General features: G+C 32.7%; 1 protein-coding gene across 8 annotated transcripts in view; it reads right to left on the reverse strand.

Annotated features, from left to right (window-relative positions):
* Window positions 1–25,000, reverse strand: part of LOC111045420 (transcriptional activator Myb) — a 66,107-nt gene that overhangs the window by 1,749 nt on the left and 39,358 nt on the right. For 2 of the 8 annotated variants that reach the window (XM_039420632.1, XM_022330830.2), the window contains exons 4-9: window positions 22,145–22,377; window positions 9,862–10,747; window positions 8,906–9,007; window positions 6,788–6,964; window positions 5,313–5,417; window positions 990–1,214 (exon numbers count right to left, since the gene is read on the reverse strand). In XM_039420632.1, the coding sequence (XP_039276566.1) occupies window positions 990–1,214; window positions 5,313–5,417; window positions 6,788–6,964; window positions 8,906–9,007; window positions 9,862–10,747; window positions 22,145–22,377 (1,728 nt within the window). Of the gene's footprint in view, window positions 1–989; window positions 1,215–4,377; window positions 4,389–5,312; window positions 5,418–6,787; window positions 6,965–8,905; window positions 9,008–9,861; window positions 10,748–22,144; window positions 22,378–25,000 lie in introns of all 8 variants that reach the window. The other 6 variants (XM_039420637.1, XM_039420635.1, XM_039420634.1 and 3 more) reach the window with 5 other exon arrangements.

Genomic DNA, 25,000 nt, shown 5'->3' on the forward strand with positions numbered 1-25,000 from the left:
TGTACGTCAGAAGGTAGAGTATTTGAACAATAACTTTTCCTGAAAGTTACAGTATTATCTACAACAGTCTCCAACTGAGGCTAGCTTCACACGCTAGTTTCATTCGGTTCGGTATTTTCTTCTCAAACACAGCTGTGTTTGGATTTTCACAGTTCATGCTGGAATAAATAAATATAACAGCTGGTGTTAAATTGTAAGATGTTATTTCTTGAACAACAACATTTTAAAGTTAATTAAAAATTGTGAATTATTTGAATAGTTTCTTTTTGATTATGTTAATTTTGGATGTTTAGAGAGATTATTTTTTTAAATTGAAAATTTGTTCCTTGTTTTGACACATGGTATATAAACTTCATCTCTTCTCTCCATTGATGAAATCATGTAATATTCGTGGAAAAAAATGAAAATTCTCCCTGAGTTTTAATTTATATCTTTCATATATTTTTAGCAAACTATTCATTGAGAAAAAAATGTTCCTGTGAACTAACAGAAATTATTTTGACTTGGAAAATTATGAAACAGATAATCACGATATCAGGTTAAAATAAAAACAAAAAAGGCAAGCGTGTGTAAAAGACTTAGTTTTTTGCTGTTTCCCTAGCAAAGAATTCGAATATGATGAAATCTATTCGTGTCGAGGGGGCGTTCGGTGCTACGCGGTTGCTATTCGGTACCGAGTTCAAACCGAATTATCGTTTCACACTTATCGGAATTTGCCGAAAACGAAACGAACCGAACCGAAAGTGTGTGAAAGTAGCCTCTCGCTAGCAACGAATTGAAACCTGGTGGAATTTATTAGAGTCAAATGGGCGTTAGGTTCTATGCGGTTTCTATTCGGTACCGAATTCAAACCGAATTACCGTTTCACATTTATCGGAATTTGCCGAAACCGAATGAGTGTGAAACGAGCCTTATTGAAGGGTTCCCATACATATGACTCATTTTGTGAGTAAATTATGTACTTTGAGAGGACTTTGTAAGACCGTTACCTTGGACTTTGGCGTGGCTGGTAGAGGAGGTTCTCCGAAGAAAAGAGTGCGTTTGACGCTGGAAGCTGATCGAGTGGTTGACTGGTGGTGGGGGTGGTATCCGTAGCGACGCTGGCCGAATGATGAGGGTGGTGGTGATGATGATGATGATGATGAGGGTGAAGATGAGTCATCATCATCGTAGGCTGCTCTGGATGTGGATGGTCCAACCAGCGGGGAGCCCTTCTGAGCACAGAATATCCAAACTACAGTCCAAACCACCGCACTACCCCACAGATATATATCGACTATACAGAGGTGGGTTCAGGAGTTCATAGATGGTGTTAGGAGTGGGATGGTCAAAGGATACTCTACTACACAGACAAAAAACTACTTGTTCAGGGAAGGCTACAAAATTTGAGAATCTACTGTTCAAATTAGTGGTCAGGGAAGGCACAAAATATGAGTCTGATGCCACAATAAGCTAATTTCATTACATGATTCTAAACTTTTTTTGTGTGCATGGCCAAAAACTACTCTACTCTCCTACAATACATAATACAAATACAGTTTGGGGAAGACAATAAAATCTATTGTAACTTTCAATTTTAGAATTATATTATAAATTTATTTGCAAATTAATTCCTTTTTTATTTATTGCTACTGAGCTACTATGCTATTTGATATAATATTATACTCCAATGTCAGCATTCATAGTATTTTATAAATATTGTGTTTGATTTTTGGTCTCAACATTTTTTAGTTTCTTCAAAGTTAGAAATTTTTCTTTTGTTTGTAATTAATTTAATTCATTTTGGATGTATTTTTGAATCTGTGTGTTTTTTTTTGTTTAGATTGTAAATTGGAGTATAACTCAAAAATCTGAAATTGACATAACATAGCTACATTTGGACTGTCGTATAAATTAGAATTGGAACCGTTAGGACTTTAGCCTGAGGAGCTTCTCTTGAAGTTGTGTTATTATGAATGAATGTATGAATGATTGACATTTTTAATAGATTCACTAGCACCCTTTGATTTTTTAAGACACGACCAGTTTCGGCCAATTATGCCATTATAAAGTGTCTAAAAATTCATATTTTAGTCGACTTCAAAGTCAGCAGAAACTTCATTTGTGAGAATGAATATTTGCTTCAATGTCATAATCACAAACTAATATTAGCGTGAATATTCAGGTCATCCATGACATTAATTCATTCACTTTTCAAATATTTTTGTACTGTTGGCCTCAAACTGCGTGTAATGGAACCATTTGAAGAAAAATGTTGAGCACATCTATTGAAGTGCAATTATTCAGAAACTTTAAACTTGAATATCCCGATAAGAATTAAAATGAAGTTGATTATATGAAAAGTGTAGATAATACTGGTTTATACCATTAATTGTCAGTTATAATGAATGAAGAATGATATTACAAAAAAAGAATATTATTAAAAATAGAAAACTAAAATTTCAAACAAATATTGAATAATAATCGACTAGTACACGAGGTGATTAAAATTACTTGAAATAGCTTTCAGGGGATAATAGTATGGAGTATCAAATCTATAAACATAGATTAAAATGTTAAACTACAAAACACAAAAGCAACTACTCTACAGTGAAAAATGATAACTAATAAAGAGAAAAAAGGCATTAATTAAATTTTTCATAAAACGAAAATTATACCATCGTTTTTTGGCCAACATAATGTTGATAGCACAAGAGATTTGATCCATAAATAAAAATATATATTTATTTTTTTTTTTTTGTAATTAAGTTGGATAATAGATCATATTTGTGAAGTTTGAGCACATTTGGATGTTTTCATTCAAGTAACATCCTATAAAATAGCAATTGCCAAAGAGAATGGGCGGATTTGAGCAGGAAACGATGTGTTAATGAAGCTGTACTCTCCACCTATTTTGATTTGGTTGAATTTTTAGTGTCGATCGTTCAAGTGCTAAGTGAAATGTGCAAGTTGTGAAACATTCAACGAATGTGAGAAGATATAACTGGATTAATTTAAAAAAAAGTTTACAACTACTTGAATACCACTACTACTACATTGATGCTGAAGGCCATAGAATCAGGAAAATAAATGTATATTAATACAAGATAATAAAAAAATAAATAGACATTTCAATCATTCAAACTGTAATTTATAAAAATAAGTTTTTCAAGAAGTTAATGAATTGGGAATGAAATCCTAACTTGAACTCTGAATCATCTAATGAAATTCATACTCCTGAAACCCATATCCAAGAGAAATTGGATTGAATGAACAAGCAATATCATTATAAGTACTGGTAGCTTCAGGTAATTTTTGATGGCTTATGAACCACCAAGGAAATTTAGAAATTTCAATTTAAGATGGGAGACAAAATATTATTTAAAATGAAGCTATGAGACTGAAACTATGGAAGCAAAATCTTTATGGCATTCAAGAGAATAATATAAAATACAACAACTGCAACACAAATACACACAAACAGCACCACTACATTTACAAATCAAATTTCTAGAATCTAATAGAAATCTTATTACCTGTAATGAAGTTTTCAAATATTTTATAAGAAGCTCAAATAGATATGGGGTATGCGTGTTTATGAAGATAATTTCAAGTTTGGTTCTTTTTAATTATGCATGGTAATAAATCTCTATTCAATTACATTTAGGGCCGGTTTCCGAGCTCGGGATTCAGGTAAGTTCTAGACTTTAAACAGCTGGAGTCAGAAAATTGGCTTTCCGAAACGGGGCGTAGGAATTTTTATTTAGGAATGTTCAATTTCGTCAAGGAGTAACGTTTCCAATTATTATAGAAATGAGAAAATAAAGGTTCTCATAGAAACTGCGACTACGCCCCGTTTCGGAAAGCCAATTTTCTGACTCCAGCTGTTTAAAGTCTAGAACTTAGTTAAATCCCGAGCTCGGAAACCGGCCTTTTTAGTAGTTTTATTAAACATTAGATTCTTTTGCGGGAATAATATAATTTTTTTAATATATGAGAAGTAATTTTGTTTTATATTTCAGAGTGAAAAAAATTAATTATTATAATTTTGAGACCAATATCACTTGCAAAATAATGATATTGAACGAGAATAGAGAGGTTTTGGGTATTTGCTCGATTGTTGGATCACCAAACGTCGGAAAGTGGATATTTTAGTTCTTATAGCCTACCAATAACAAAAAAATTATATTATAATACGCTGACGCAAATTTCCTGAACCGACCATCGGAATATTTGAGCTTCTTAAAAAATGTGCAACCAGGATTAATCTACGGTTGGGAGCTAAACACACACAACACACAAAAGTGCTACAACAAAAAAGTGCTAAAACAGAAAAGGTGCAACCAACATTGACTAATAGATGGGAGAGCGGAGAACTGATCTATAAATTCTACTCACCCCAATTGAATCTGAAATTGATACAAATACAAAACTATAATTGGAGGAAATCAACTAGAATGACTAACAAACAAAATCAGAATATAAAGGATAATTATAAATAAAATATAATAATTAATTTTTGAAACATAAACATTCCCGCCTAATTATCATACAGTATTTGTTGGAAGTCAAGTGTAATGCAGTATAGCTGGAGGCATACGTGTAATATCCAACACTATTCTAAGTGTAATTTAAATCATAATCGATTATCATTATTATTGCTAATTTTTTGACAGAATCTGTCCACTATCCTTGTTTGAAAAATAAATACAGACTGATAACAATTTTCGAGAGTAGGAAGAAAGCAAGTGAACAAGAAAAAGGAGTGAGATATGTGCCGCAGTTAGTGAATGTCAAACAAATTAATAAGTAAAGAAAGATATCTAATAAAGAAAGCACATTAAATTTTGCGTTTCAAGAGATTTGGTACAATAATTTTTGAAATCAATGAGTTTTTTTTTCATAAAGTTGAAGAAACATAATTTTACTAATTTGGAAGATGGCTTCATCGCTGATTATTCAACAATATGGACTGAGTAAAAATGTGTGAATAGACGACAATCCAAGTTTCCCTATTCTCAAAAACCATCAATTTTAATAAAATATCCTTTATTGCATGTAAATCATTTCATATCGGGATTATTTCATTATATATATTATATTATTGATAGTTCAGGTATCTTAGTCAACATTAAACTGAAACTCTAGAATATTGTCATAATTTTGATGGTCGCTAAAAAATAATTTATATTTCCCAATAGGCTATAAATATGGCTCAATCAACCAGAATAAACCAGTAAGCTCATAAACCAATATCCAGCTATGTACATCTCAAGAAAAACGCACACACTAAAACAATAAATTAAAAAATGAAAACAAAACAAAATGCTAACCTTTGGAGAAAAATCGGCACCTGGACTTGACAAAGGATCCAGCATATCTTTGATAATGGAAGGCGGCGAAAAAGGCAATGAATCGGCCATTGAAACACCTTTACTCTAAAAATAATAGCAACACAAACAAAAATGTACAAAAACACAAACATAGACGGTGCAAACACAAAACAAAACAAAAATGAAAACCACTACCGTTAAAAGCATAAAGTGTATTTACAATAATAAAGGAACTGCATAATGTTCTGATTGCAACTGATTAAAATATATATATATATATATATATATATTATATATATATATATATATATATAATATATATATATATATATATATATATATATATGAATAGAAATGAATAGTAAAGGGTGTTTTTTAATAAACTTGAAAAATAAAATGAATATTATTAAATTCTATTAAAAAAACAGCCTTGTTTAAAACATTCTTGAAAATTTGAAAAATAGAATACATATTATTGAATTCTATTAAAAAAAACAGCTATGTTACAAAACGAGGAAAGCATTTAATAATGCTTGTGAGACAACAGGTACTACCGAGGATAATCCACGCGAGAGTTAATATTAAGCATGTTCACAATTTTATAAATTCATGTGTATGAATGGAATAGAACCAATGCATTCCCTTAGATTGACACAAACATTCATTCACAAAACAATGGGCACTGTGCAGAGTGAAATTGAACCCCACCTTGAAAGCTCATTGTTACCCATTCCAATTATGCAATCAAACATTCATTTGCAAGACATGAATGATTAATGACTGCCCAAACCAATGTGCTTTTAACCCCAACGGACAAATAAACATAAATCATCACAAGGAGTATTGATAATGGATACGTTTTTTTATATAATAGAATCTGGTTATAATAAAAAAGGAAGCATGTGATAATCAAATAGCAGCAGCAAGTAGCAACCTTTAATGTCATTGGGTAGAAAGAGATTTTTACTTGAAATATTGTCTTTGTGCCGGTTGCACAAAAGCCTGTTAAATGTTAACCGTGATTAATTCCACGGTAACCAATCAGAGAAGCCGTCTTTTCAAAAACGCCTGATTGGTTCTTCTCTGATTGGTTCTCGTAAAGTTAATCACGGTTAAAATTTAACCGGCTTTTGTGCAATAGGGCCGTAGTCTAGTTAAGCCAGTTACACACACATCGATTTTTGGATGTTTGAATTTTTCCGCCCTTGTGAAATAAAATGAAAACATCATGTTTGCCACGTTATATTTAATATAATAGAATTTATAAGGACTACAAATGTATTGTTTCCTTTCATAAAGTTTATTATTATTTATCAACAAATAATCCGAATCCTCTCTCACCCTCCTTTTACAAAGTGTCCCATCCACTGACAAAATGACCAGAGCAAGGAAAAGGCGTGCCAACGTACAGGGATGTTTCAGCATAGAAAATGTCCACAAAATGACCAGAACAAAAAAAAGTAGTGCCAACTTACAGGTGTTTCGGCGTAGGAAATGTCGAGCGCAGGAGACGATATCGCAGCCGGTGTGCTCCACGTTGGTGCCAGTGACTTGCGCACTCGTTTGTGCGTTACATTGTTCTCTTTTCCATAGCTAGATAGCATCGATCCTTTTCTCTTCACCGACACATAACCGCTGTCGTAAGACTGTTCCTATAACAGAGCAAGATACACATATAGATGAAATACAAGAATAACACTGATATTAGAATCCAAAAAATGTGAACAGTCTTCGACAGTTGATATACTTTGTTTCAAACATAATCTTACAGGTAAAACCATCACTTCATATGAGCAGCTACCAGCAACACAGAAGCCAATACTTTGAAAACGTCCCTCCAACCTAGGACCTAAATTCTTCAATCAGCTACCAATTGATAACAGAGAGAAGGAGGATGCGGATTTCAAGAACGAGTTGGAAAGACATTCAATTTCAATGAGCCAGTACTCATATCAAGAATTTCTCTTTAGATTGTTTTAAATTATTCTTTGATTTCAACATGACACTATTTATATTATATTGTATGAATGCGATGATGAATGAAGTAGCCTACTATTTGATTTGATATCTTTAAAATGTTTTAAAATGGACGTATTTACAATTAAATTTGTTGAGGAAACATCTAACTACAAAACCAAGTATGATTTATAGGTTTTCTTTATTTTGTTCTCCTTACGTTCACTGTCAATTAGTGTTTCCTTTTCAGTTTTCTTTATATATCTTATTGTACTGTAACTCTCATTTTTGTATGTAGCATTCTGGGAAATGAATTTATTTGATTTGAGATACATTTGATGTATAGAATGATTTATCATCAGAAAATAGTTGAATGTGTATTCAAATATAGTGAGAGTATAATATATTTTGCTTAGAATATAAAAATAAAAAACGTATTAGTGTGTGACAGAGTGGATTGATTGAGTTTCACATTGAAAGTAGCATCTCATATTATTAGGCTGGCCACTAACGACAGAACATGCATGATAAACATGTGTGTACACACATATCGTCATACATTGTTGTGTCATCACAGCGAAAGGCTTCAAATGACATTTTTTGAGGTTAGGTTTTTCGATCTTAGTATAATGTTGGCCTATATTTGGAGTGCAAATTTTTGTGATCTTCATAAAAGTGTTTTCATAACCTCATTAGAACTATTTTAATCAAAATTATGGAAACAGTTTTGGGTTTATCCTGTTCATTCTCTCCCAATCATCAATTTGATTTTGTGATTGTAGAATGTAATAAATGAATATAGATTAGATTTTCTAATAAATGAATATATGAATTTTAGTTGTTCATTTTTCCTCACTACTCTATTTTAGGTAAAATTACTTTTGTATCATAATTTATAATTTTCCAGTGGTTCATTTATTGTTATTAGTCATTTATTTTATGTTAGAAGCTGATGTCAAAAACAGCTGTTTTTTATTCAAAAACATGCATGATAAACATGAGTGTACACAAAAGTACATCATGCATTTCCTGAGTTATTAGCCAGCCTAAGGCCCGGTTGCACAAAAGCCGGTTAAATTTTAATCGTGATTAATTCCACGAGAACCAATCAGAGAAGGTTTTTTGATAATACGGTTTCTCTGATTGGTTCACGTGGAATTAATCACGATTAAAATTTAACCGGCTTTTGGGCAACCGGTCTCATTTGCTAAAGCTGCGTTTACACCTAAGTTATTAACAAAATGTTATTTCTACACATATTTATTTTGAATGAAAAAGACTAAGAAGTTGTCAAAAAACCACTGATTTACACATATTTATTTATCATTATTAGATTGAATATAAATTATCATACACATGATGGACATATGTGTTTGTCAAGTTCCGTTCAATCTAATAGAATCTTTGCTGTTAAACCCAGCTCAAGTCTCATTTTCGATGGGTTTGAGTTCAAGTAGATTCACAGAAATTGTGTAAAATCACTAGGATGAAGTAGGTAGGCCTTTAATTTTTATATTTGTTTATTATTTTAAAGGAAACTTGATGCTAAACATCACAATATCATAAATAGGCTACTTTCATTTCAAATTGAACACAGAAAATAACAGTGGATAAACTATTGTTCTAGTTTGACTTACATGATGAAGTAAACTGGAGGTATCAGTTTCATATTCGGAGAGTTCTTGCTCCTTCTTTATTAGTTCGGTGATGTCCTCCACCAGCCTTGTTGGTGTTTGAGGCTGTAAAATTACATTTTATTTACAATAATTACCCACGAATATTAACTTCATAATAATTATTAGTATCAACATTGAACATCATTAATAATACATAATATATGGCTCATTGATAACAATGATCAATTCCCCACGCATATTACAATCATGATAATTATTAATAATAACATTATAAACAATAATGAATCAAGTTAATCAATAATCAATAAATCTATAATTAACATCCAATCATTGGATGGATAGTAGTCTCCTAAATGGTCAAATGGAATGGTCAATAAATGTTTTTGCTTCCATACATTGAGATTTTTCAATTAAATTCTAAGCTTGTAAGGTTTCCAGCTATCTATAAGAATAAGATAGTTGATATGGCTATTTAGAATAATAATTACTGTTTTTGTCTGTCACAAATTTGTATTAGTTTTGAGTTTTTGGTAAAATGAAATGAATTGAATCTATATCACAAAGATAACATAAACAAATCTATACCGAAATAATATACTTTCTAGTTTTCAACTAGATAATTAGTCCTGATACAAAATATTACAAGTTTATTGTTGTCTTGATACAACAATATTATATTATATGTGATACATATTCGAGGTTACGAATATGCTCCCTCAGGGAGCGAGGTTGCTCTCTCAAGGAGCAAGCAGTTTTATCGCCAATCTTATTACTTCTTTATGTAAATGAGATACTTAGATTAGACTTGAATTGCCTGAAATTATTGCTAAGCTAAGCTATGTGATATTGTTATCTTTTTGCGTATATTTGTAAATGTTGTGATTTTGGATGAATACAATTTGAATTTGAATTAGTTCTACGTGGATGATTTGAAATGTGATATAATTGCGGGGTACCTGATATTTGACAGCGCCTCGTTTCTTCTCCATTTCGGCCAGCGCGTGTTTGAAGGGCGTGGGCGTGCGTGGAGGCGTGGAGCCCAGACCACTGTGACGCGCATGCGCATGACGATGTGTCGGCAGCGACTCGGGCGTCACGAGCTCATCGTCATCCTGACTCACCCTTTCCTCCTTGACGTTGTGCTGCTTGACGGGTGTCGACGCGAGACAACCGACATCGAACGACAGCTCAGGTGTGTTGAGGAACTGCGACGGACTGAAGGGAAGGTGTTTGATCGGTGTGTCCTTGAGCGGACTGGTCTGCAGTCGGTCCATCCAGTCCCGCGACTCGTCCGTACTGACTGACGGCGACCGGTGTCGTCTGCAGCGTCGCAACTGCTCCTCGCTGCCGTTCGAGATCGTGCACGCCGAATTGAGTTTGGCGTCGGGCGAATCCAGGTTGACGGCGAACGGCCGGTCGGTGACCTTGACCGGCGACACCGAGTCGCTGGTCGCACTCTCCATGTCGGTCGACCGCAGCGAGATGAGTCGCCGCGAGGGGGACGGCAGCGGAACGGTGGCCGGTCTGGGAGGCGACTCCATCACATTAGTTTGATAAGTCACATTCGTAAGGACCGGCGCCGGTTTCGGAGCCAACTTCTTGGGTCCTGATTGCCGTGTAATGTACCAGGTTCCCTCGCCCTCAGCGACACAAATCGCTGCCAGCTGCTGCTGCTGTTGCAGCTGAGCTGCCGCGGCTGCAGCCGCTTTGGCCGCGCGACTGCTCTTGCCCCTGCCGCGTCCGCTGCCACCCGTCACTCCGCTCTCCGCCCCGTACTTCTCATCCGGGTCGTACTTGCGACGCATCGTCGAGTTCCAATGGTTCTTGATCGCGTTGTCAGTCCTGCAACAAATTACAACACATTTTTCAATCTTCTATTTTATTCATTTATTTTCAGCAGCGTCAGACTTGAGCGCCACAAGCACACGAATTTCACATTTCATCAAATCAAATTTATTGTCATACATAATATATCTTTAAAAATCACTTTTAAAAAGTACAAGAATATAAAATGATTAGATTTATTAAAATTAATAGTCGTTACCAGCAAATCATTATTGGTTTGTTAGTAACAAAACAGTTCCCAGATTAGAATTGTTTATAGTACATTCCTATCTAGATTTATCTCTCAAGTTTATCATTCATGTTGAGGAGTCAGAAATAATATAAAATGTATATCAATGAGTATGATGTTCAGCTTATTATAACTGTATTTGTACAGAAACAATGAGGTATAGACATAATATACAAAGCATTATCTAATCATGAATGAGCGTGTTCGTGGCGGTCAAGTCTGTACACACACAAGACACAAAAAATACAAAGACACGAATGAATACATGCAAAAAATAATAACATAACAACAATGTAAAAATATTAATTAGGGATCTGAAGGTACGTAGAGACTAATGCGCCACGAGCCACTACCTCCGTAAACAAAGCCATAGTGCATTCGTGTGACGTCAGCACAGGTAGGGCTCCTACACCAATAAAAACACTAGCTGATATAGATCAGCTGAAATCAACGAATTTCTATTTGTGTAGGAGCCCTACTGTGCTGACGTCACACGAATGCACTATGGCTTTGTTTACGGAGGTAGTGCACGAGCGAGCACATTTCACTTTTCATCAGCCGATGCGATGCTTATTATACTTGTATCTAACTATACTGTTTCTGTACAAATACAGATATAATAAGAATAACATCAGCTGATGAAAATTTGAATGCGCGTGTTCGTGGCGCATCAGTCTGTATGATCCATGCGGTGTAAAAAGGAGAAGATTGAAAGGTGTACTAGGAAAACCTTCAAGTCGTTCATAAAACATCACTTCATCGAGTCGTGAGCTGATCTACATTTATAGAATAGAATAGATTTATTGGCTATTAAGTACACAGTTGATACAATAGGCTTTTTCATTTAAACAATGTATGAGGACTCAAGCGATCCAGTCAGTTATACTAAGGTTGAAAGGATATTCTATAATAATGAATTACAAGCAAAACCATACATGATTAGACACCAAATAATACTACCTACTAGTAATTAAATACACAAACAATTTGTTACACACATTATGCTAAGGAAACAAATAATCTAAGCAAATATACTTCAGGTACCCAGAGATGCATCTAACACAGAGTTAACAATGCGAATTTAACAATAAATCAGTGGAGATTCTACTTCGAATAGAAATTCACAAATATTATACTGTATGAGTCAATTATTGAGAAACATATTTACAACCTTTCATAGACATTTACAACACACAACTAATTGAAAACTATTGTTTTGATTAACATCTGAAGAGGATTACAAAATTAACAACAATTAAATAAAAAAAGCAAAGAAAGTGATGGTGTAGACACAGCTCTCAATGACGATATGCGCAGGCACATGTCAGATTCAAACCAGAAATTCATTTACAATGATTTCAAGCTTGAATCGAACACGGACCTGGCGTTTTCTTGTAGAAGCAGCTGATAGGCTAAACAAATGCTACAATATCCATTATTGAACCATAATTTCCACTTCAATACAGTGTAAGTATAAATGAATTGCTACTAGAAGTCATGTACAATCTCCATTTATGTTTAAATCTGTTTACATTTATGTTACATAGAAATTCACAAATATTATACTGGATGAGTCAATAATTGAGAAACATATTTACAACCTTTCATAGCCATTTACAACACACAACTAATTGAAAACTATTGTTTTGATTAACATCTGAGAAGGATTACAAAATTAACAACAATTAAATAAAAGCAGCAAAGAAAGTGATGGTGTAGACACAGCTCTCAATGACGATATGCGCAAGCACATGTAAGATTCAAACCAGAAATTCATTTACAATGATTTCAAGCTTGAATCTAACACGGACCAGGCCTTTTCTTGCAGAAGCAGCTGATACAGGTGTCCATGATCAGTAGTAGTGGTGAAGTCACAGCTCTCAATGTCGATATGCGCAAGCACATGTAAGATTCAAACCAGAAATTCATTTACAATGATTTCAAGCTTGAATCTAACACGGACCAGGCCTTTTCTTGCAGAAGCAGCTGATACAGGTGTCCATGATCAGTAGAAGTGGTGAAGTCACAGCTGACAATGACGATATGCGCAAGCACATGTAAGATTCAAACCAGAAATTCATTTACAATGATTTCAAGCTTGAATCTAACACGGACCAGGCCTTTTCTTGCAGAAGCAGCTAATACAGGTGTCCATGATCAGTAGTAGTGGTGAAGTCACAGCTCTCAATGACGATATGCGCAGGCACATGTCACATTCAAACCAGAAATTCATTTACAATGATTTCAAGCTTGAATCTAACACGGACCAGGCCTTTTCTTGCAGAAGCAGCTAATACAGGTGTCCATGATCAGTAGAAGTGGTGAAGTCACAGCTGACAATGACGATATGCGCAAGCACATGTAAGATTCAAACCAGAAATTCATTTACAATGATTTCAAGCTTGAATCTAACACGGACCAGGCCTTTTCTTGCAGAAGTAGCTAATACAGGTGTTCATGATAGGAAAAGAATACAATATCTTTATTAGCCATGTAATAAAACAAGTTTACAATAGGCTTCTATAGTTTAACAATATTTTCTTTTTTTAAATAATTGAGTCAATTTGTCACATGCAGTTTGTTATACAGTTTACATTGTAGATAACTGTGGCTATTCAATGTTTTGCTAAGTCTAACACTCTGTGTTACCAAGTCATATCTATGTCTCGAATGAAATGTATGAAGAGTATCATTGGAAGTGAACTGTTTTAAATTTTCCTTGACATAAGTTAAATCAAGTTTTGAAAAATGAAGATATATGCCAAAGTCATTATTTTCAGATTCGTGGAAAAAGTTCTAATTGATACATCGTTTTTTATATCACAAATTGTTCTGATAGCTCGTTTTTGCCAAATGAAAGCTTTTTTTGCAGCACTGGAATTACCCCACAGATGTGCACCATAACATAAATGAACATGAAAAGGACCAAATTATGTAGTGACTAATACCTCATTATTCACACAGTTTCTTAATATCCTCAAGATGAACATTACTATTGAAAGATTTTTACAGAGATTATCAATATTAGCATCCCAACATAACTTACAGTCTCAATATATTCTTAAAAACTTGACAGGTTTCAAACGTGAAGCATCTATATCAACTGCAGGTTTCAGTGTGAACATTATCTTTACAGTTTTAATACAACCAGAGAGTTGGCCTTATACCAGGATTTAGCTTGTTCAAGTTAAATTGCCAAACAAGAATCCACTGATAAAAGAATACTCTCCGAGCGGAGGAGTGTTGTACCATCAGCATACAATACAGACAAATTAAAATTCAAATCATTCACAAATACTAAGAATAGAAACGGTCCTAAAACAGAACCCTGTGGTACTCCAGTCACAACACTCCTGTACTCAGAAGTAGTGGTGAAGTCACACCTGACAATGACGATATGCGCAGGCACAAGTCAGATTCAAACCAGAAATTCATTAACAATGATTTCAAGCTTAAATCTAACACGGACCAGGCCTTTTCTTGCAGAAGCAACTGATACAGGTGTCCATGATCAGTAGTAGTGGTGAAGTCACAGCTGACAATGACGATATGCGCAGGCACATGTCACATTCAAACCAGAAATTCATTTACAAAGATTTCCAGGTTGAATCTAACACGGACCAGGCCTTTTCTTGCAGAAGCAGCTGATACAGGTGTCCATGATCAGTAGAAGTGGTGAAGTCACAGCTGACAATGATGATATGCGCAGGCACATGTCACATTCAAACCAGAAATTCATTTACAATGATTTCAAGCTTGAATCTAACACGGACCAGGCCTTTTCTTGCAGAAGCAGCTGATACAGGTGTCCATGATCAGTAGTAGTGGTGAAGTCACAGCTCTCAATGACGATATGCGCAGGCACATGTCACATTCAAACCAGAAATTCATTTACAATGATTTCAAGCTTGAATCTTATACGGACCTGGTCTTTTCTTGCAGAAGCAGCTAATACAGGTGTCCATGATCAGTAGAAGTGGTGAAGTTACAGCTGACAATGACGATATGCGCATGCACATGTCACATTCAAACCAGAAATTCATTTACAATGATTTCAAGCTTGAATCTAACACGGACCAGGCCTTTTCTTGCAGAAGCAGCTAATACAGGTGTCCATGATCAGTAGAAGTGGTGAAGTTACAGCTGACAATGACGATATGCGCAAGCACATGTAAGATTCAAACCAGAAATCATTTACAATGATTCAAGCTTGAATCTTATACGGACCTGGTCTTTTCTTGCAGAAGCAGCTTATACAGGTGTCCATGATCAGTAGTAGTGGTGAAGTTACAGCTGACAATGACGATATGCGCAGGCATATGTCACATTCAAACCAGAATTCATTTACAATGATTCAAGCTTGAATCTTATACGGACCTGGTCTTTTCTTGCAGAAGCAGCTGATACAGGTATCCATGATCAGTAGTAGTGGTGAAGTCACAGCTGACAATGATGATATGCGCAGGCACATGTCACATTCAAACCAGAAATTCATTACAATGATTTCAAGCTTGAATCTTATACGGACCTGGTCTTTTCTTGCAGAAGCAGCTGATAGGCTAAACAAATGATATACCAACCATTCTTGAACCTTAATTCTATAATTTTTACTTCAATACAGTGTAAGTATAATTGAATTGCTACTAGAAGTCATGTACAATCTCAATTTAATAGGGGTAGACAGAGGATGGATCAGATAAATAAGTGGGTGATACAAAAATTTTTCTTCGACATCAGTCAAATATTATAATTACTAGTAATTTATTGTTGAACTTCGATTTTTTGTAGCTTTGATTATTAGAAAATAAATTTTTATATTGTCTAAATAGCTGATACTCTCACTCAGCGGTCTGGGTTTTGTCCTGGGTGGTGCCATTTAATTTTTATTTATTTGTGTCATAGCATAATATTATAATCTAGTATATTTCTTTTGTAAGTTTATATTTTGTATTTTGTTTTTATGGACAATAAAGATGTTAAAAAAAATATGTTTACAATATGTGAATCAAAGCGTTTATTGGATTGATTAAAATAGTTAAAATCTTCCTGATATATACTTTTAATAAATAATTTCAGTGAAATTACCTCATGCACCTTAATTTTACATGTTATTCTTTGATATATACATCTGTTAGTCAAAGTAATATTACAGTACTTCTAACAAAATTTTCAATTAAAGCAGTAACTACTAAAACCTACTCTGTAAACTCATCCACCCGTCCATAATAGAAGAAGCCAATTTCTTTGAGCTGAACGAATGTTTTCAGACAAGTAGTTTTTAGAATTCAGTTACGACGTCTTGACTCTTGACGGTTTGTAATTTTTTCATATTTTTTATATTATTTCTGTACAGTTCTAATGTATATTGTATTCAGAACGAAACACCAATTAGATAGTTATCGTTACAAAAATAATACTCTTTTCACACACAGCTAAAAAGTCTAGATTAAGAGAATATTCATATCAGGCACATGTCACATTCAAACCAGAAATTCATTTACAATGATTTCAAGCTTGAATCTAACACGGACCAGGCCTTTTCTTGCAGAAGCAGCTGATACAGGTGTCCATGATCAGTAGTAGTGGTGAAGTTACAGCTGACAATGACGATATGCGCATGCACATGTCACATTCAAACCAGAAATTCATTTACAATGATTTCAAGCTTGAATCTAACACAGACCAGGCCTTTTCTTGCAGAAGCAGCTGATACAGGTGTCCATGATCAGTAGTAGTGGTGAAGTCACAGCTCTCAATGACGATATGCGCAGGCACATGTCACATTCAAACCAGAAATTCATTTACAATGATTTCAAGCTTGAATCTTATACGGACCTGGTCTTTTCTTGCAGAAGCAGCTAATACAGGTGTCCATGATCAGTAGAAGTGGTGAAGTTACAGCTGACAATGACGATATGCGCATGCACATGTCACATTCAAACCAGAAATTCATTTACAATGATTTCAAGCTTGAATCTAACACGGACCTGGCTTTTTCTTGCAGAAGCAGCTGATAGGCTAAACAAATGATATACCAACCATTCTTGAACCTTAATTCTATAATTTTTACTTCAATACAGTGTAAGTATAATTGAATTGCTACTAGAAGTCATGTACAATCTCAATTTAATAGGGGTAGACAGAGGATGGATCAGATAAATAAGTGGGTGATACAAAAATTTTTCTTCGACATCAGTCAAATATTATAATTACTAGTAATTTATTGTTGAACTTCGATTTTTTGTAGCTTTGATTATTAGAAAATAAATTTTTATATTGTCTAAATAGCTGATACTCTCACTCAGCGGTCTGGGTTTTGTCCTGGGTGGTGCCATTTAATTTTTATTTATTTGTGTCATAGCATAATATTATAATCTAGTATATTTCTTTTGTAAGTTTATATTTTGTATTTTGTTTTTATGGACAATAAAGATGTTAAAAAAAATATGTTTACAATATGTGAATCAAAGCGTTTATTGGATTGATTAAAATAGTTAAAATCTTCCTGATATATACTTTTAATAAATAATTTCAGTGAAATTACCTCATGCACCTTAATTTTACATGTTATTCTTTGATATATACATCTGTTAGTCAAAGTAATATTACAGTACTTCTAACAAAATTTTCAATTAAAGCAGTAACTACTAAAACCTACTCTGTAAACTCATCCACCCGTCCATAATAGAAGAAGCCAATTTCTTTGAGCTGAACGAATGTTTTCAGACAAGTAGTTTTTACAATTCAGTTACGACGTCTTGACTCTTGACGGTTTGTAATTTTTTCATATTTTTTATATTATTTCTGTACAGTTCTAATGTATATTGTATTCAGAACGAAACACCAATTAGATAGTTATCGTTACAAAAATAATACTCTTTTCACACACAGCTAAAAAGTCTAGATTAAGAGAATATTCATATCTGGTATATGGTTTTCAGAAAATAAATACTTGATTTGCATACTGAATTACACATTTTTTGCTAAATTTGCCTATTTAGCCCTAGCTTGTTGTATATTTACAGACATTGTTCGTATGTATACAAATTCATCAACTACAAACATTATAAATTATAATAATTATTTCATTCATTAATTCATTCATCATTTTCAAGATTTTTCCTTATGGTTACTAGTTTTGGCTGGTTTTTTTTATTCAAGTTTGTTAATTTAGACTATTTAATTAATTTGTAATGTTTAATAATCACTATCAATGACAAACAGTAATTTGTGGAAAATTGATATTGTGGAATTTCTCCATTTAATTGAAAAACTCACTTTTAGTTGGTCACATTCATATTTATTAGATTTTCACACAGGACTGCAGTTTCGTGTTGGAACCAACTCATCTTCAGCTGTACTGAAACTGCAGCCCTGTTTACAAATCTAATAGGAGTGGATGTGACAACAATAAAACTGTGTTAAATAAAGTAAGTTATTCCAACTGCAGTATTTCTTTCAACATACAGCATAACAGAACTGTCACAATAGTCAGTCAAATTCCAAATAGTGATATAGCTTCTAAAAATCACATAATTTCTATTCTGTTTTATATACTCATTGATGTTTTCTTATGATGTTGACACTTTTAAACCGCATAAAACCGCATCATGAAATCAGAAAATAGTTAAAATTTCATGTTCTTATAAATTTGCTTCACTGTGTTATGAAATATTACTTCACTTACGAAATGTTTTCAATATTATTCATTTACAATGTTCTACAAACTAAATAATTACAAACGTTAGTTCAGTCATTACTCTAATAATAAATAGATCAGATTGCATAACTTCGGTTTTGTATTATAACAATACATTAAGCTGGTTTAAGATATAATATGCTGGTTTATAAACTAACTCACAATAAATAACAATAATATTATCTATATTATAGATAATGTAATAGAAACACTTCACTCACATGGGCTACTTTTAATAAATTAATAAAAACAAAGTAAAATCTAACCTAACCTAACCTAACCCTAACCTAACCTAAAAGTACCCTTTATTTTTATTTTAAAGTTTTTAAAAATAAAGGGTACCTTCAAGATTTTATATTGTTTTTATTAATAATGTAATAATTATTACATTAACTATTCAATGTATTTTACAAATTGAATTACGATAATACAGTATAATATCGGAGTAGATTTCTTTATTTATGTACGTTACAATATTTACTGGCTTATACACTAATTTACATTAAATGACGATAATGCTAGTTATTCAATGAATTTCACAGAGTATAGATAATTAATCAATGAGAATAAATATAGAATGCAATTAGAATAACTATAATATAATAATGTGATGTAACTTCATAAATCGGCGGTGTTTCAACAAATAATTGTCGATTCTCTTAGAAGGATATAAAATATCCTTCCCATTAACACACGACCGGGTTTGAGAGAGAGATTGATTGATTGATTGAGTACTTTATTTATGTAGATTACAATATACTGGCTTATACACTTATATACAATAGCTTACAATACAGCAAAATTATAGATGAATTTACAAAATATAAATTAAGAAAATAATTATTGAGCTGTATATGATATGAAAAAAATTAATTTGTAATAACTAAAGATAGAATAGATAATATTGTTATGCATCTACATAAATTGGCGGAGAGAGAGAGAGAGAGATTTTATTTATTTATTCAGGCAGATTACAATATATACTGGCGTATCCGAAAATAAATAGCTTACAACATAGCACACTTTATATCAATTAAATAAAGTAAGCATGAATTTGAAAATATTAAACAATACAAGATAGAATACATTACAAAGAGAGAGATTCAGATTTTGATACGGATTCCTGTGTTTAACAAAACCAGATTCAACTTACGTTCTAGCATTAAAAATAATTACCAGTAAAATTAAAATAACATGATGAATCATATTAACCTACAGACTCAAAAGTTTTACAATAATATTAAGCAAAGAAATATGATGAAATATGCGAATGTTGAAGTATTAGTGTAAAGCATTCACATGAGACGGTGAAGTTTGGACCTTTAGATTTAGGAGATTGATTGATTAAGTACTTTATGTATATTACAATATAATACTGGCTTACACACTTATATACAATAGCTTACAATACAGCAAAGTTTTAGATGATATATTTACATAATATAAACTATAAAATAATTATTGAACAGTATATGATATGGAAAAAATCAAATGGGAGAGTGAGAGAGAGATTGGATTAGATTGGAGTTCTTTATTTATGTATGTTACAATATAATTATACTGACTTATACACTAATTTACATTAAATTACAGTATTGATTATTATTCAACGAACTTTACAAAGTATGAAAAATTAATTAATAAGAATAGATATAAAATTTGAATTAGGCAATTTGAATAACGATAATATTATCTTGCTATGTGATTTCATAAATCGGCGGTGTTTCAACAAATAATTGTCGATTTTCTGAAAAGGATATAAAAGTAATGTCTTTAACATCAACACAAGACCGGGTGATTGATTGGTGAGAGAGAGACAGAAAGATTGATTGGTGACTTTATTGAGGGCGGAGTTAGGAGACCAGGTCCTCTCTGCCATTTAAATTTCATACAAAAAATATGCAATGAATAATCAAGAATAATATTATAATAAAAATTAAAAATTGAACAGAAAATCTATACTTCAAATTGATAACTAATACAAAATACATTTTAACATAAATTTATTTTTAAATAGATTCAAAACTATGGCTGTGAAAAAAGTAGATCATAACAATGAAATTAAGAACTAAAATTCAAACCAATATGTATAACATATGAATACAAACTAAAATGTGATATAGATGAATTCAAGATGAGAGATTGATTGATTGAGTATTTTATTTATGTAAATTACAATTTATACTGGCTTATACACTTATACAATAGCTTACAATACAGCAAAGTTTTAGATGAATTTACATAACATAAACTAAGAAAATAATTATTGAACTGTACAATGATATGAAAAAAAATCAATTTGGAATAACTATAACTATACAATATAATATTGTAATGCATCTACATAAATTGGCGGAGCTTTGGACATATGAATGTCCATTCTTTGTATGAATATTAAAAATATCCTTCCCAGTAACTCTCTACCAAGAGAGAGAATAGAATAGAATAGAATAGAATAGAATTTAATGACTGCCTTTATTTTATACCTGGGAGGGCGAAGTTAGGGCGCAGTCTGCCCTCTCTAACACTTAACCCTCCAATACATTACAAAATTATAATTAAACAAGCAATACTCAGTAAAAAAAAATATTTTAAATGAAAAAATTAAAAAAAGATTATTATAGTAATAATAAGTAGAATAGTTGAATAAACTTAAAAGTAGAGCATTCTTAAAATGTAAAATAACGAAGATCTGTTGGGAAATAAATACAACATTTACGACGGATCGAAGGAGCAAAAAGAGCAATATGGCTGCAAACCTTATAAGGAAGATGAGAAAATAAGGAAATTAATAAATAATTCTAGCATGAAATTAATTTTGAAAGAGAGAAAGAGTATTTTTTATATCTGTCTTTAGAGCTCACTTTTAAAGAGTGAGAGAGAAAGAGAGAGATTAATTAGATTAGATTTATTTATTTATGTATGTTAAAATATTTACTGGCTTATACATTAATTTACATTAAATGACGATAATGCTAGTTAGTTCAACGAATTTTACAAAGTATAAATAATTAATCAATGAGAATAAAGATTGAATGCAATAAGAATAACGATAATATAATAATGTGATGATGTAACTTCATAAATCGGCGATGTTTCAACAAATAATATTGTCGATTCTCGAATATTGATTGATTGAGTACTTTATTTATGTAGATTACAATATATACTGGCTTATACACTTATATACAAGCTTACAATACAGCAAAATTATAGATGAATTTACATAATATAGACTATGAAAATAATTATTGAACTGTATATGATATGAAAAAGCAATTTGTAATATAATAACTATAGATTATATTGTTATGCATCTACATAAATTGGCGGAGCTTTGGACATATCAATGTCCATTCTTCGGAAAGAATATTAAAAATATCCTCCCCACTAACTCTACTAAGAGAGAGAGAGCGAGAAATTATAAAACGTCTTCAAACAATATAATTATGGTGAGTGAACTAACCTGCCAGGTAGAAGTTTGGCGATTTTTGCCCACTGGTTGCCCCATTGCCGATGTGCCTGATAGATGATTTTGTCCTCATCATCTGTCCAGGCCGTCTTCTTGATGTTTGGGTTGAGGTGGTTGTGCCAGCGTTCGCGACACTGCTTGCCAATGCGACCCTTCAGGTGCCGCGCTATCAGCGTCCACTTCTTTGGTCCGTACCTCTCCACCAGCTCTACCACTGTATTGTCCTCCTGTCAATGTCAACAACATTACTAATAATAAGTTATTTAATAATAATTACATTAACAACATTACATTGATTATTATAACACGAAAATCCAAATTAAATGCTGTAAATCACCCCGAAGACTGCTGTTACATCAAATATTGACAACAGGGTTAACAGCTAGATGGAAATTCGATGAGAGCTACTGTCCAAAAACTATCTGCCAGCCCAGGAATCGAACCCGGAACAAATATTGACAACAGGGTTAACAGTTAGATGGAAATTCGATGAGAGCTACTATCCAAAAATTATTTCCCAGCCCAGGAATCGAACCCGGAACAAATATTGACAACAGGGTAAACAGCTAGCTGGAAATTCGATGAGAGCTACTGTCAAAAAATTATTTGGCAGCCCGGGAATCCAATCCGGTACCTCCTAATTGTTAGTCAGGAATGCTTACCCTTAAACCAAATTGACAATCTCTGGATAGCAGTGCTCGCGGCCAAAAATGAAAAATGCATTTATTCAAAAGCTAATTAATGATAAATTATTATTAAACAAAAATCCAAATTAAATTCTACTGCAAGTAGCAGAAGTCTTCGGGGTGATTTACAGCATTTAATTTAGATTTTCGTTTAATAATAAATATTCATCAATTAGCATTTGAATACAATTTCTCATTAATTTCCATAAGCCAACATTACATCAACGAATACATCTCAAAACGTACTTCTCTACCAACTCTTATCACTGAATTGCCCTCCAGTAAACGTTCAAAAAGATGTCATGGATAATATTTACATCAAAACAAATATTTACAAAACAATCTCGTCAACATAGAAATTAATTTTTTTAAATGAAAACTTTCAAAATTTTTCATAATTCAAATATTCCCTTGCATTTCTAAAAAGAAAATCTTCTAGGAGTAGATTAGATAGTTGAAGAGGAATTCTGATATATTACTCGGATGCCGGGGTTTCAATAATTATAATTTTTATCAATGGGTACGTTCAGTACGGTATTTTCAAGTTTTTTATTCTTTTAATTTAGCCTATTTTCCTCAAGTAGCACGAATTCAATTATAACCTTTATTATTCAAACATAAGTTCAATATTCACAAGTTCTTGTTCAAAATACTGTAAATCCAACAATTTTCAAAACGATTGCGTCTAGCCGTCATAGGCCTAGGCCTGACTTTGCGTCCTAGACCTGATAGAATTTTACGATTTCTCAAAGCCTAGTGAAGTCTAGATACGGTCAATGACATCGTGCAAAAGCACAAAAGACGGACGATAGGGGCGAACGAAGAGTCAGTCACACCGTAGATAAGCTATGTTAATGCTGGCGAGTGGGAGGGGATGAAGGAGAGAGAGAGAGATAGTTAGAGAGACGAGTGGAAGAGTATAGCAGCAGCTGCTCTAGAGTGCAGCAGCTGTCACCAATAATAATCATAATAGTGATGGAGCTTCCGGCTTCTTTTTGATCGTCCTTTGTTCTTCACGGCCGAGAACCACCCCCACCCCCGCCGCACATACTCTATCCACTTCCCCCAAACAAAAATTTATACCAGAAATTCGACAAAACACTAATCTAGTGTGCCCGATATCTAGTAATGTCATCAGTCATCAACAACCCAATACACCTAATTTGATACAATTTGCTATGCAGAGCAAAACAGAGATGAAAGATTGAACTAGTTTTTCGCTCTGTCATCGCGATCATTTATTGTCCCACTTTACGAACGGAAACTCGGATGATACTCGGCTCATCTAATCGAAGGATGAAGAAACTACTGCATCATTTTTCACAATAAGAAAGGCTGGAGAGTTGAGACATCTTGAAACGTCTTTTGTTGTCCAAAAATAGATTACACGAATTGATTATTTCTCTCATCTTCAACTCTGTAGTCGGGTTTTGCATTAAAATTTATGATTGAAGGCACAGTCTTCAATGTTTAACATATTACACAGATTATAATTATTATCATTACTTTCATTATGTAATGAAATATCATATAGAAATATGAAATATAATATCTAAATATCTTCTTATTGGAAGTGATAAAAATAATAAATAATCATAATCTCAATGATATGTTGAACATTGAAGTTTGGGCCTTCAATCATAAAATTTGATGCAAAAACCGACTACAGAGTTGAAAATGAGAGAAATAATCAATTTGGCGAATTTCTAGGAAACAGATATGATTAAATTTATTGAAAAAAATGTAATTTTAATTTATTTGTAAAATAGCATAATATATTATTATAATCTAGAATATTTCTTTTGTAAGTTTTTTATTTTGTATTTTGTTTTTATGGGCAATAAAGATGTTTAAAAAAAAAATACGTTGAAATGAACTGACAAAGCAATCAATTTTCATCTCAAATAGAAAAAAACTTTGTATGGTATTTATCGAGTATACTATACTAGTAACTTTGTTTCAACTATACTAGTAACGAGTAGTAACTTTGTATACTATTTTGGTATAATAGTAGTATAATAGCATATTTATATTATATAGTATAATTGAAGAGAAAAAACCAGATATTAAAGAAGTCATTAGGAGGAGACTGATAGGGTTTTTAGAAGTGATGAGTAAATTACTCTTTACATTGGGGTGATGAGTAATTAGTAGAAGTCAAAGA

Source organism: Nilaparvata lugens, chromosome 2 (assembly GCF_014356525.2).
Source record: "Nilaparvata lugens isolate BPH chromosome 2, ASM1435652v1, whole genome shotgun sequence".
Lineage (NCBI taxonomy): Eukaryota > Metazoa > Arthropoda > Insecta > Hemiptera > Delphacidae > Nilaparvata > Nilaparvata lugens.